General features: G+C 38.9%; 1 protein-coding gene across 9 annotated transcripts in view; it reads right to left on the reverse strand.

Moving 5' to 3' along the window:
* LOC126159801 (zinc finger protein 728-like) overlaps positions 1 to 14,487 on the reverse strand; it is a 226,872-nt gene that overhangs the window by 136,220 nt on the left and 76,165 nt on the right. For 6 of the 9 annotated variants that reach the window (XM_049916587.1, XM_049916585.1, XM_049916581.1 and 3 more), the window contains one exon: positions 9,779 to 9,816. The exons of 2 other annotated variants lie outside the window; for them this stretch is intronic. In XM_049916587.1, coding sequence (XP_049772544.1) covers positions 9,779 to 9,816 — 38 coding nt within the window. Of the gene's footprint in view, positions 1 to 4,221; positions 4,323 to 9,778; positions 9,817 to 14,487 lie in introns of those variants that run through there. One more of the 9 variants, XM_049916588.1, reaches the window with a different exon arrangement.

Below are 14,487 nucleotides of genomic sequence, written 5' to 3' on the forward strand. Positions count from 1 at the left end.
GTTCTGTCTTGCTCTGAACCCACTATCCAACATGCTAAATAATACAAATTATGGATACAATATTACTGGAACATACCCACACAAAATCACACATTTGCTATACATGGATGATCTAAAACTACTGGCAGCAACAAATCAACAACTCAACCAATTACTAAAGATAACAGAAGTATTCAGCAATGATATAAATATGGCTTTTGGAACAGACAAATGTAAGAAAAATAGCATAGTCAAGGGCAAACACACTAAACAAGAAGATTACATATTGGCTAACCACTGCAACTGCATAGAAGCGATGGAAAAAACAGATGCCTATAAATACCTAGGATACAGACAAAAAATAGGAATAGATAATACAAATATTAAAGAAGAACTAAAAGAAAAATATAGACAAAGACTAACAAAAATACTGAAAACAGAATTGACAGCAAGAAACAAGACAAAAGCTATAAATACTTATGCTATACCAGTATTGACCTACTCATTTGGAGTAGTGAAATGGAGTGACACAGACCTAGAAGCACTCAATACACTTACACGATCACAATGCCACAAATATAGAATACATCACATACATTCAGCAACAGAAAGATTCACATTAAGCAGAAAGGAAGGTGGAAGGGGATTTATAGATATAAAAAACCTACATTATGGACAGGTAGACAATTTAAGAAAATTCTTTCTAGAACGAGCAGAAACTAGCAAAATACACAAAGCAATCACTCATATAAATACATCAGCTACACCATTGCAATTTCATAACCACTTCTACAACCCTTTAGATCACATAACATCAACAGATACAAAGAAAGTAAATTGGAAAAAGAAAACACTACACGGCAAGCACCCGTATCATCTAACACAGCCACACATAGATCAAGACGCATCCAACACATAGCTAAGAAACGGTAATATATACAGTGAGACGGAAGGATTCATGATCGCAATACAGGATCAAACAATAAACACCAGATATTACAGCAAGCATATTATTAAAGATCCCAATACCACAACAGATAAATGCAGACTTTGCAAACAACAAATAGAAACAGTAGATCACATCACAAGCGGATGTACAATACTAGCAAATACAGAATACCCCAGAAGACATGACAATGTAGCAAAAATAATACATCAACAACTTGCCATAAAACATAAACTAATAAAACAACACGTTCCCACATACAAGTACACACCACAAAATGTACTGGAGAATGATGAATACAAATTATACTGGAACAGAACGATTATAACAGATAAAACAACACCACATAACAAACCTGACATCATACTCACCAATAAAAAGAAGAAATTAACACAACTAATTGAAATATCCATACCCAACACAACAAATATACAGAAGAAAACAGGAGAAAAAATTGAAAAATACATCCAACTGGCTGAGGAAGTCAAGGACATGTGGCATCAGGATAAAGTTGACATTATCCCAATTATACTATCAACTACAGGAGTCATACCTCACAATATTCACCAGTACATCAATGCAATACAGCTACATCCAAACATATATATATAACTACAAAAATCTGTAATTACTGATACATGTTCAATTACCCGAAAGTTCCTAAATGCAATATAACATATACCATACAGTTACAAGGAAGTCACACTTGACCGAGGTCCGCGTCACGTTCCATTTTTAACCAGACTTAAGTCTGAGAAAAAAAAGTCAATAATAATAATAATAATAATAATAATAATAATACAATTATAGCTATAATAGTAGTAGATGTTGTGAAAATATACTTACAGCAATGGATAAATAATTTGCTCACTTGTGACAAACTTCAAAGGATAAGGATGTCAAGTCATGCATCCAAAGTCCCTGTTGTGAGCCAGTTTAATTATTAATGCTGATGCTGATGAATAGAGAAAATGTGCAAATAAGCTTCTAACACTATGTGCCTTCCTTGCTGGAAAGATGAAGACGTTGCAGCAGCAGGCATCTGGTGTCAACAAAATGCTGTTCAATCAAACCTACTGTTTGAATACCAGTGGGTGTAAGCATGTCAGAATGTGTAATATTGAATAGGGAGTACTTATAAGTGGAATTAGTTGAAAACCATTAATTTAGTGATGACAAAATAATATTCTCGTTGGACGAATGACATTGACCACGCAATATGTCAAAGCTAATTTCAGCCTTGTTCCACAGAAAAGTTTGCTCTCCCCTGCTGTTACCAGGTGATCATACCATCTCTGTAGGGGATTCAGATCATATAGTTAAAATATTTCACCACAGAAGGAGCTCAGATCTACAGGAGCAGACTTTCAAGTTTAATGAAATGCAGTACAGGATGAGCTAATGTGTTGGCAAAGAAGGCAGTCACATATCCTCCAATTCTACAGCACATTGTGCACTTATCTACTGTCCATAACTTGCCAAACTCTCCATTCATTGGAAACTACCATAGCTCGACTCCATGATGCATTCTGTGCACTGACTGCAGTGGAAATGTATGATTCAACATCACCAGATGTGGGCACTGAATTACAATCTCATTTAAGTTTGTTTATATACCCATCTGTAAGTAAGATTTTATAAAACCCCTCTATTTCAATGTAAATAAACATTTACCACCATAACCAAGTGGAAGAAACACTCTCACCACAAGGGTCTTCAAATGACTGGTCCTGCTATTATGAAGGTAGAAACCAGAAGAACAAGACAAATGGATCATTACTTCCTGATAGAAATGCTTTGGTTATTGGGGCTTCATGCTGTGAAAAATAATCTAGTTTTTACACTGTTGACATATCCTGTGGGAGACCACTTAGAGCATGTATATATTTTTCAAAAATTCAGTTTCAGTCAAAATATCAGCTACTGCAGCAAATTTTGCATGGCATTAAGGGAGTAACATACTGAACAGCCAGCAAAAGCAGCGACATTTTATCATCTGAAAACGTAAAACCTAACAGCATATTCATATTTGGCAACATCTCAGTGGAAAATCAGGATATCTGCAGGTATTTCTGATTTGCTCGCCACGTGCAAGTCAATGTATTTCATTTCAGTGAGACATACTTAAGCATCCCAAAGCTATTTGTCTGGGATACATCAACCTTATAACTTTCGAACAAGACAATCTAAATTTAAAGCATATTTCCAAAGTACATGTAGGAAATGGCATGCCACTCAATGAATTTGTTACGTGTGAGGATTGCTGAAGTAACTGTCTGTATAGCTTGCTGGTTACAGATAAAACAAGTAAATTGAATGAGAGTCAATAGAAACAGAACTTGAACAAGTATCTTCAAAAAGGCAATGCACCAAAATGCACATGTGTCAGTATATTGTACACTATGTACAAATTTGAACATGTGTTGGACATTCATTCGGAGGATGCAAAGCACGTGCATTTGACAAAAAAATTGAGGTAGTAACACTAAATTAAGGGAACTGAAGGTCTTGTCAAGGGAGGTGCTATGAATGTTGAGGTGTTGAATGCTCTAATACAGGAATGTGAACTGTGTGTCAACAAGAAATTAAAGATGTGTGTGTGAATTCCTATGGGACCAAACTGCTGAGGTCATCGATCCCTAGACTTACAAACTACTTAAACTAACTTACGCTAAAGACAACACACACACACACACACACACACACACACACACACACACACACACACACACACACACACACACGAGGGAGGACTCGAACCTCCGGCGGGCAAGAAATTAAAGAAGTCGATGCAAAACTAACGTATGTGTGGAACAAGAATGTAATGGCTAAGGCACTTCACTCCCATCACCACCCATAGTCTCAAAGCACATTTAGATTGTAAACTGTCTCAAAAATGCCTTAGTATACAGCAGGATGTTGCCAAAAAAGTGTAATGCTAAAAACAGAGGTGTGGAAGGCAATGTGATAGAAGTTACTTTTGTGAAAGTTAGGTCAACTGCAACAAGACCAGCATCTGTCAGTAACATTTAAGCCAGGAACTGAAAGGCTGGAAGAACTGTCATGCACTGTAGATATAAGCAGGAGGAGGAGGAGGTCCATTATTACGAATTACCAACACATGTAAAACCCCAAAAGGATGAATGGAAGTTTCATAGAGTGACAAATACAGGATTTTAACTGTACCAGCAGTAGCAGCTCCACATAGTGCAGGTAAAATAACCTAAGTTAAGCCTGAAAGACTGAACAATCTACCTCTAGAGTATACAAATTATGGTAAGTAAATGAAATCATAGCTCGATTATGACTCTTTACAACTTCAGCTGGTGAAGAGAATGCTGGTCACATGAGCATCGTCGAGTAATTGTGGAGGGAGTTGTTCATGAGCTTTACAGACCTGCATGCAGAATATTTCTGATAATACAAGGAATGAATTATATGTGGCAGGCTGATCTCAGATACGCAAGATTACTTAAAATCAAATAATGGTTTCAAGTACATTCTCATGGTCACAGACACGTTCCAATTTTGCTTGGGCCTTACCTTTGAAAGTAAAGTCAAGGAAGGAGGTTTGAGAGGTTTCTAAACAATTGTTGCAGACAGGACTAACTCGACGCCCAACAACCTTGAAGCATGTAATGGAAGTAAATTTTACAATAGGCATTTCAAGGTAGAATTGGAATGATGTTGGATAAATCACTACTCAACATTCTCCCATTTGGAAACTAGCACTGCCAAATGGTTAAACTGGACAATCGAAAACCGAATGTGGAAGCAATGTAATCTTCTACGTATGTGCAAATAGCTGAACATACAGCCACAGATCATTGACAAGTATAATCGCATTATTCACCACAGAATTAAGAACAAACCTAATGATGTCACAAACAAACTATGGGAAAGCTTTAAACCCATTATGTTCCTCATAGAGCAGGTCGTAAGATGTCGAGGGAACAGGGCTCTGATGAAATGGTTTAGTTTCTCATCGAAGCTCAACAGCTGGGTGAACAGTCGCAAATTGCTATGCAATACGAAAATCAAAGCTCAAACCATGCAGTAGTGTGGCACGAGTGATAAGAAATGTGTCAACAAAGTTGGAGGTGGTATTCTCAAGAGTCTGCCATTCGAACTTTGTATTTCTGAATATAATGTCTGTGGGGCTGGAAACAAATTGAAATAACACCTAGATTATGGTGATAAGGGCTTTAACACATTGGAAAATGTGTGCAAAGAGCACATCATCACCTACACTACAAATAAAGATCACCATATTGCTCACCAAATACTCATTGATAAGGCTGCGCAGGTATGTCAAGGGACGGACATTCATATAGGACAACCTATTCCTGCATATGATGTTGATAAGGCAATGTTTGCTCGAACTTAAATTGGGTACTGGACTAACCTTCAAGCAATACTGAATACAACTCACTATATGCTAAATATGAAGAAAAACCTATGAAATATTTACAGAATTGGTGACAGTAGCAAAAGGTGCCTTGAGGCAGAAAGATGGAAGGAAATGATGGGTTAAAACGCCCAGGTTCCTACCAATACCAAAGACATCTGGTGAAATAATTCAGGTTCTGATTCCTACATTTGCTGGGCTGTCAGCCACTGGTTTCATTAGCTAGGAGAGCTGATATATTTCAAGCAGTACAGAATGCCCGAAAAAGGGAAAAGTAACTACAAACAACTAAAAAGTGTAATATGGCCATGGAGGCCATCGCTATAGGCAAAGGCCTCTATTTACAATACAGAAAATGGCTTGGGCTGCACATTAAAAAAACTTCCACAGCAGTGGTACTGGAAAGAAGGATTAAAAATATAGATCTGCTTAAACTCGTCAGAAAATTTAAAATCACGAGATTTTACAGTGTGTTTATGTAGGATACTTTGCCTGAGATAATGTGGAAATCCACAAAACGTGGAACTGTAAATTTAGATGTTGTTTGGGGTATAAAGCTCTTTGTGATTTAAGGCCACCTGAAGAATTGTGTTGTCACTTCACCAAAAGGAACCAGCTGTTGTACAATGTTCGGCGCTACCATGACTTCAGTTCATACCTCTGAGGATATTTCTGAATGATATTTTCCCTGAAAATTGCTCAAAAACAAGCAGTATGCAAACCTCTGCATCATTTGAAGCTTTGATGTACTGACTTTCACTCTAATCCTAATTGGTCTAAATTTAAAGCAAACTACTTTCCTCCAATATATGAGCAGGGGGCAATGACGTACAGCACTGACTGGCTGGAAACACATGAAAGCATAGCTAATGTCATTGAATTTAGGAGACAGGTTGATGTACAACTGAAACCGACTATAAAATCCTTGACGAAAAGGGAGCTGAGATACCTGGTGGGAGAGTCCACATGGTTAATGGGGACAGCAAAGGCAATGATACAACGGGCATTCAGGCATCATGTTTTCCTGCATAAGTGTGTCTGACAAATCCAAACCATATAAACCTTGAGACAACTTTGTATTTAAAAATTTCCTCTAGTGAATGTGGCAGATGGCCTCTGAAGCCCCAGATGTATGGACTACAGAGGATACCAGCCCTCCAGCAGATGTATCAGGATGATGGTTCAAAATGTGGAGAGCACGTCTCCGCAAGCAAACCACATTGCTGCATGCCTCAGTCCACCAGGGAACAGATCATGCTACAGTAAACATGAAGTGCATGGTATGGAACATACTTCAGCAGTAGGGATAACGTTTGGAAGATACTTTAAGTGGTCATCACAGCTGTGTAAATGTCGTGAGGGAGGGGTAAAGCCTGCAGTTGGCCTTGGAAAACTGCTAATTGGATTTGCACTCAGGTGGGTTCGTAGTCGGCGAATGGATAGCACACAGAAAGTCATCATTTGAGTATGTGTCAGAGGGAATGGGCCATTCAAGATGATGAGCGAGCTGGACAGTGCAGAATGAGAGGTCCAAATGGTAATAAATGTGCATAGAATCTGAAAGGAACGTAGGTGCTCCAGTGCTAAGAGATTCAGGAAGTCAGCTAAAAGGGAACCTCTTGGACAGGTTCTCCCACAGCACCAAATCAGATGGTGGGCATTAAAGTCGCCCAGCAGCAAAAAGGCGTGAGAGAGCTGATCAATGAGCTGGAGTACGTCCAACTTAGTAACAGCAAATGAAAGAGGGGTGTAGAAGTTATGAAGAGGAAAGGTGAAATGAGGAAGTGAAATGTAGACTGCAACAGCTTGCAGTCGAGTGTTCAATGAGATGGATGACCAACATGGCTCCCTGTGAGGTGGAATGCTGTCCTTGGGGGAATATCACAGAGGACCAGAAGGAAACATGAGAGATCAAAGGGGTTGTGAGGACAATTTTTTTTTTCTTGGAAGCAGAAAACAAGTGGACACTGCAATTCCAAGAGCAACTGTGACTCCTCCTTGTTAGATCTAATGCCACGAATGTTCCATTGAAGAAGAGTCATAATGGGGAATGGGGATTGGGGAAGAGGGAACACAAGAAGGTTAGTCACGTATGTGGCTGCTGAGTGCCAGCCTTCAAAAATCCACTGCTACAGGGGGCAGATGCTGGAGAATCCTGTTCCATGAGGTCTACAAACATATTAGCTTCCCCCCTGGGTCAGCCTGTGAATTCCATGGCAGAAAACCAGTAAGCAGTGGGCACCAGCAAAATGGAGGTCAGCCGGGCGAGGGTGTATGTGGCAACACCACTGAAGATCTCTAAGTCAGGGAAGGAGAAAACCGTTTTTGTTTGATTTCTCAGAACTTTCTAGTTGGCAGATGAAGACTATGGTTTTAACTGTATAAAGTCTTTGCAGGAGTATGGCTTTTATCCTTTCAGCCTGACAGTTGTGTAGCAGGTGATTTCGCCACCAGGGGCAAAGATCTGATGGCCTGTTGCACAGCTGTAGGAGATGGGGGTGCTACTGTGACCTGGGTGATTTCACTACTGCAATACTGAACTTGGGGTTGTAAGTCTGGGTAGGCATATTCTCCGTTATGCATGGCATAGCAAAAATGGTACTGTAAATGCCAGATGGTAAAATGCACAGATTTTGACTAGCTAACTGCAAGTTACAGTGTGGGGTTTGATGTCATTCACTCAGATCTCATGGATGGTTCACTCATTAAGACCCATTGGGCATTCATGGGATTACAGATGATACAGCCGAGAGGAGGCAAACAGCTGCCCTCATGAACATCTCTGCTGAGAGTGGCTCAAATGGCTCTGAGCACTATGGGACTTAACATCTCAGGTCATCAGTCCCCTAGAACATAGAACTACTTAAACCTAACTAACCTAAGGACGTCACACACATCCATGCCCGAGGCAGGATTCGAACCTGCGACCGTAGCGGTCGCACGGTTCCAGACTGAAGCGCCTAGAACCGCTCGGCCACCTTTGCTGACAGTAACGCATTTAGCTATGTTTTGACAGGATACATGTTTTATTATAATGTTGACACTTGTAGGATCTCATCTGGTTTGGAATGTATGGTTGGACCGTGATGACTTCATAGCCTGCCTTCATCTGTGAGGCAATCACTACTTGAGCAGACGGTAGAAAGAGTGCATGCGGGCATTAAGTTCGCATCCATCTTTTTCATTACTCAATGGGCCACAGTGATGCCATGATTAGAGAGGTAAGTGTGGATTTCTCCCTCAGTGAGGCCATCTAGCATCAGAATGTAAAGAACATCATGTGAAGATTTCAGTGAACGATGGTCCTCAACACAAACAGGATAACTCTGGAGGAGAATGCTGTAAGCAGTTGTTGGGCTTGAAAAATCACGATACGTCTTCAGAAGCAAAGTTGTATTACAAAAATGACAAAAGACTTTCACAGTGTCTGCAACTGCTACAGCAACTTTCAGAATGCATGCATTAACCATAGAAAAGGACTGACCACCTCTGGTACATGATACTGTGAGGACATTTAGTAGACACGAACTAAGATGGTGATTGAGTCATTGCTAAATAATAACCCATGATTGCCAACATCTCCAATGGTATGCTCCTTCCAATTGGGGGTCCTCTCAAAGGAGGATTCACTCACCATAAATGACTTCACTCGTCAGGTCACACCTCCCAAACTCCTGACAGAGGGACCAATTGGCATTTGGGAAGGTAACAGCTTAGGCAGTCACCCCTGTTTGGGCCTGGCCTGTATCAGAGGGTATGTGTGAAACCTACCTGTTGACTCAGAGCTGGGAATTAATCATTACCTTCTCACCTGTAATGTGCTTAATGAATGGGTCAGCCTTCAGGGAACATCAGGACAAAGGAGAAACAAAGAGAATCAGGATTCACCAGTTAAGTCTTCACAACCTTAGTGAAACTAGCACCAGCTACTTACAGTTCTTCTTGATGGTGGCCCATAAACTGTCACCACTAAAAGCTTGTGTGTTTCCTGAGCACCACTGTGGTACAGCATTGAAAGAGCTGTTCAACACCATATGCATTAATCTGAAAGGTGGGAATCAGCTCCAATTTTTGGATATACAGCCACTCACCCTTACTTCTTACTTGTTCTACTGCAGTATGACATTAGCCTGTGTGCATCGAGATGAATCTGTTGAATTTCAGTGATTTTCATGTGGTGATGTGCATTAAGCACACTACAGCTGCTGACATACCACCTGAACTTTTATTTTCCTGTACAGATGTTAAACATTTGCTCTATTTATCTAGGAACAGTCACATAATGGTTGTTGCAGAGAACATTACTGACCATACTGCCTTGTAATGTTGTTGCTTATCGGTAGTATTGAATAATTACAGTAGTGCATTTTATACCTTAAGTACTTTCACAAGTAATAAAAATTTATATTTCTCAAAATGTTCTGCAGTGAATTATGAAAACTTACCTTGTACTATCAGATGCATATCCTGTTGAGGTTTCCACCTGAAATATTTGAAGAAATGGCCTGTGATTTACAACTGATGAGACAGTAAATAAATATAATTCTATTAATGCCCACCAACATGTGAGTGGTCCACAAAATGCTGTAAGTGAGGCTTGAAAATATCATTAAAGAGGACATGATAAACAGTTGCAGTTAATGAAACAGAATGTTAGTAAGAATTCACTCTCCATTTTCCCACTTTGTCTTCAATGCTGTAAATATCTACACAAGCCAGTAATTCGGTTGTAGCCATACTTCCTACTAGACACTTCACGAAGAAAATTGACCACAAACATCTTTAATCTGCCATGTACCTACTACTTGTGTAAAATTTTCGTTCACTTTTTTTCATTATGAAAAGTGACAGATGAATCTATCATCACAAGTGACACAATTGGGCCTTTGTGCACTGGGCAGCACAGACCAACTTGCAGAGGTGAGGAGTGACTTCTAAACCCAACCATAAGTTCACATCCAGAACTACATACACACATGGACCATTAAATATACAAACATTAATAAATATTGGCAGACTCAAAATACTTTCAGACATTGTAAATGGACAACAAGTTAAAATTGGCATTACAAAATTGCATGTTCACACAGGAAAAAATACCACATTCAGAGAACTATACATTTTTCACAGAGAACACAGGGAAGAAATTCATGAAACTACTCCAGAACTAGGCTCTGCATTCATAAATGCCAAATCTATTTTGCAGTCAGTACCAAATTTTTCATTACCTCCAGAAAGACTCGCTCCCTGCAATAATTCAATATTTAAATGAGAAGTACACAAAAATTAATGGTCATGTACCAATAAATCAGGGTAACAAGAATAATGCAGAAAGCAAAACAGTCCTGAGAACAATGTTGAGAAGAATCTGATGAAGTGCTAGAGGAAAACATAAAAATTTTATTAAATTTTTATCCTCAGACTGGCACAGGGTGGAGAGGAGAACATTTTCTGCCTTAACTGCTATTACCCGTATTTATTCACAGCTGGAATTTTGACTTATGCCATTCTCCAGTGACATCTTACTATGAACTACATCGAAGTTATTAAATGTCACACCTAGTGCTTGGGGAGTGGATATTAAGACATGCAGTATGACATGATTGACATTAATTAGTACATGAAGTACTACCATTGTCTGAACATACATATTACGAAGACTCCTGTCTTGTGATGAATATGGAATTTGTGAACATGGTTAACACAAGGAAAGTAGTACCTCAAAAGGATTCAGACGTCACACTGGGCTACCACTTGAGAACTGTACAGCTGCCAAATTAATTTTGAATACATATATTCCATAACCGTCCAGGGAGAAAATGTTTCTATTTATGTCTGCCTGACTGTGTGTGTAAGAAAAAAGGAAAAATGGTAAGAAAAAGACATTTAGCTAAATTGTTGGCAGATAACACCCCACCCACAAACCCACATACACCAGTATAAAGATATGAGGACAACAATAATATGATTTGAGAATATCAGTTAGCTTATGTTCCAACAACAAAGCACAATTCCAAAAAGGTGATGATTTCCAGAGTTGGACAAAGATACCTGTTGAAATTGACTATTATTACCGAATCATAAAAGTAAGATTCCTGGCCTGTAATAGCAGATAGCCATGTTCACAGAAGATTAAAAGAAATTCCACGAAAAGTTCAAGGAGAAAACAACACTAACAATTCCAAAATAGGAGATATAGATAGCTTAGGACAGGACGGTCCTCTGAAGTGCAAATCAATAAAGGACTGAATGAGCAAAATACTATTGGAATACATCTGTAAACTTTTAGAAGGCTTATGACTATGAAGCAAGACTGCTTTTATTCAAAATTCTTAAAGAATCTGAAAGACAGAAGACAACGCGAATCGTCTTGATGAACTACAGCCTCATTTGAGACAAGGACAGACTTCAGCCAAGGCAAAGGACTAACGCCATTCTTCTTTCAGACCATACTAGGAAAGTGAACATTCAACAGATGGAGCAGTTGTCAGAATCCAATACCAGAAGTTGGATACTACTTGGTTAGAAAACTGGGTGTCAAAATTGTCTGTTCAACTTTTGTACATAATTAAGCAATACTCATGGTGTAGAGAAAGCACAAAACAGAGAGAGAGAGAGAGAGAGAGAGAGAGAGAGAGAGAGAGAGAGAGAGAGAGAGGCAGTAGGAGAAGCATGACTACTTGTCTCCCCTGGTAAGAAGCAGTAGTGGGTAACAACAGGACTGCAATATCCCAATCAAATAGTAAGTATGGGAGTATCAGGGGAAGACAAATTTAACGACCTATGAGAAGTCATGTAGCCAAATGGTGAGGAAAATGGAGCCACAGAAGGTAGTCTATGAAAGATGGTCTTTGAATTTCTGTTAACAGAAGATGTTTACAGTAAAAATTCTTTCTCCAAAATTGCAGAACCTCAGACTTGCAAGGCAGTCATTTGGCCAGGCTACGCATCTGCATCACAAACACTAATTTTAGAATCAACAAACGATAGTGAAAATTATGAAAAAAGGAAAGATATTAGGAAAAAGGGCACCAGTACAATCATTTAAATTCGGGAACAACACAGAAGTATAGATAAATATCTGGGAAAATAACTGGAGACAAAATTTGGCAAAGAAGGCTAATGAATCTTATCATACTAAAAACAAAAACTGTGCAACAGTACTAAAAACTTAAGAAAAGAACTCATTGGCTTACAGAACTGCACCAAGACCTACATGAAACTTGTATAAATAAGCAATAAATTTAAAACCAAATACAGAAACAGAATTGAGTTGATAAAATTCTCCACAGCAAAATAGTTCCAAAAAGACAAGACAGAAACTGGATGTCAAGTGAGTGGAAACAAGAAAGCGTACTGATGAAAGAGTAGCATAAAGAAATGTAAAGCCTTAGCTGGCCTGTAACTGAGAAGGGAAAAAAAAATATTGTTCCACATTTCTAGTACCAACTCAATAAAGCGCAGAAATTGTATATGTACTGCAAACACATTACAGCAATGAGGTCAAAGAGAGTCTGCAAATATGCAGGGAACAGCATTTGGAGTGTTTTGTTATGCTACAGCAGTGCTCAGAAATGTTTTGCTGTTGTGTTATGCTGTCAGAACTGCTTGCATGCAGTCAAAAAAGAGCAATATGTATGTGTCACTCAATCGAGATCTTCATGCTGCTGGGGTTACATATCTAGTGAAAGAGCAAGATCATACAACAATGTAAGTACGTATTTCTTTAGCTCAAAAGTATGTAGCCTGCCTTGATGGCACGGTATTCATTAACTACTATGACTCATGTATTCACTCAGTGGTTGTTTACTTTAGAGAACTAAAAGTGTAGCAAAACGAAACACTTGCTTGATGTGAGACAAGCTGTTTTGCATGACTTCAAGATTGGGAGGTATCAATCTAGCACTGCTAGAGACTATGGCATATCACAACCACTAAGTAGTGTGCACAGAACAGGAAATAACAGTAACCAGTAAGCCAAGGTCAGAACATCCTTGAAGAGCAAGGAGGAAGGACAGAATGATTTGTAAGCAATCAGCTGCTGCTCCAAGTGAAAAACATCTCAACAAGTCAGGGATGACAGGAAGCAACATAATGGACTGAGCCAATGCACATCTACTGTAAAAAGTCACTAAGTAACAGATGATTTACATGATAAATGACATAAACCCACTCATAAATTCAAAAAATAAGGACAGGTTAGAGTTTGCAAGGAAACCTCGAACTTGGAATGCCAAAGAGAAGTCTAAGATTTCATGAAGTGACAAAAATTAATTTAACATATTTATTTTCTGATGGTGCCCAGTATACTGGATGATTCAGTAAGAATTGTCACCAAGAATAACTCTTGAAGTATGGTAGGAGTTGAGAAGTTTGTGGGAAAAAAGTTGCATGATACAACAGGGGCCATAATATGGCGGTTTTTTGTTGCTTCAGAGATATAAAGTTCAACTTTTTCTTTTAATGGGATGCTATAATTTGTTACATATTTTCTGATAGTGGCTATGGAGACAAATCCAATGATGAGTAACAGTAAGGTCTTTGAAGGTCAATGAAGGTGGCATTAACGTCCATTTACAAAAGGTGTTCAAAGTGATGATCACTGGTATCAATGTAGTGCTGCGATCCTCTTATCATGGATTCAGTGGTATTCCGTATCACCTTGGCACATATTGAAGCACATGCGCCGACAATTATCTCTCGTGTATTTTCAGGTGTAGTTGGAATGTCTTTATAAACAATGTCTTTTATGAATACCCACAAGAAATAATCCAGAGGCATCAAATCTGGCAAACCAGCCGGCCACGAAATCACCTCCATGTCCAATGATTTGGGAATTCTCTCTGCAACTCACTTCTAGCCATCAGCGAAAAATGTGCCAGACACCCACTGTATTGATACCACATTCTGTTCCTTGTTCCAAAAATTATTTCTTCCAATAACAGACCTAATGTTTCTTGCAGGAAATTGGTGTACTTCCTACTACTAAGACTGCCTTTGATGAAATAGAAACCTGTAATTATGTCTTCCAGAATCCCACACTATACCATCACTGACCAGTTTTTGGTGTGTAACTTGCAACAATAAACATAGATTTTCAGTTGCCAAATAATCCATATTATGCAAATTAGTATTTCCATGGTTCACGAATGAA

Source organism: Schistocerca cancellata, unplaced genomic scaffold, assembly GCF_023864275.1.
Source record: "Schistocerca cancellata isolate TAMUIC-IGC-003103 unplaced genomic scaffold, iqSchCanc2.1 HiC_scaffold_1147, whole genome shotgun sequence".
NCBI lineage: Eukaryota > Metazoa > Arthropoda > Insecta > Orthoptera > Acrididae > Schistocerca > Schistocerca cancellata.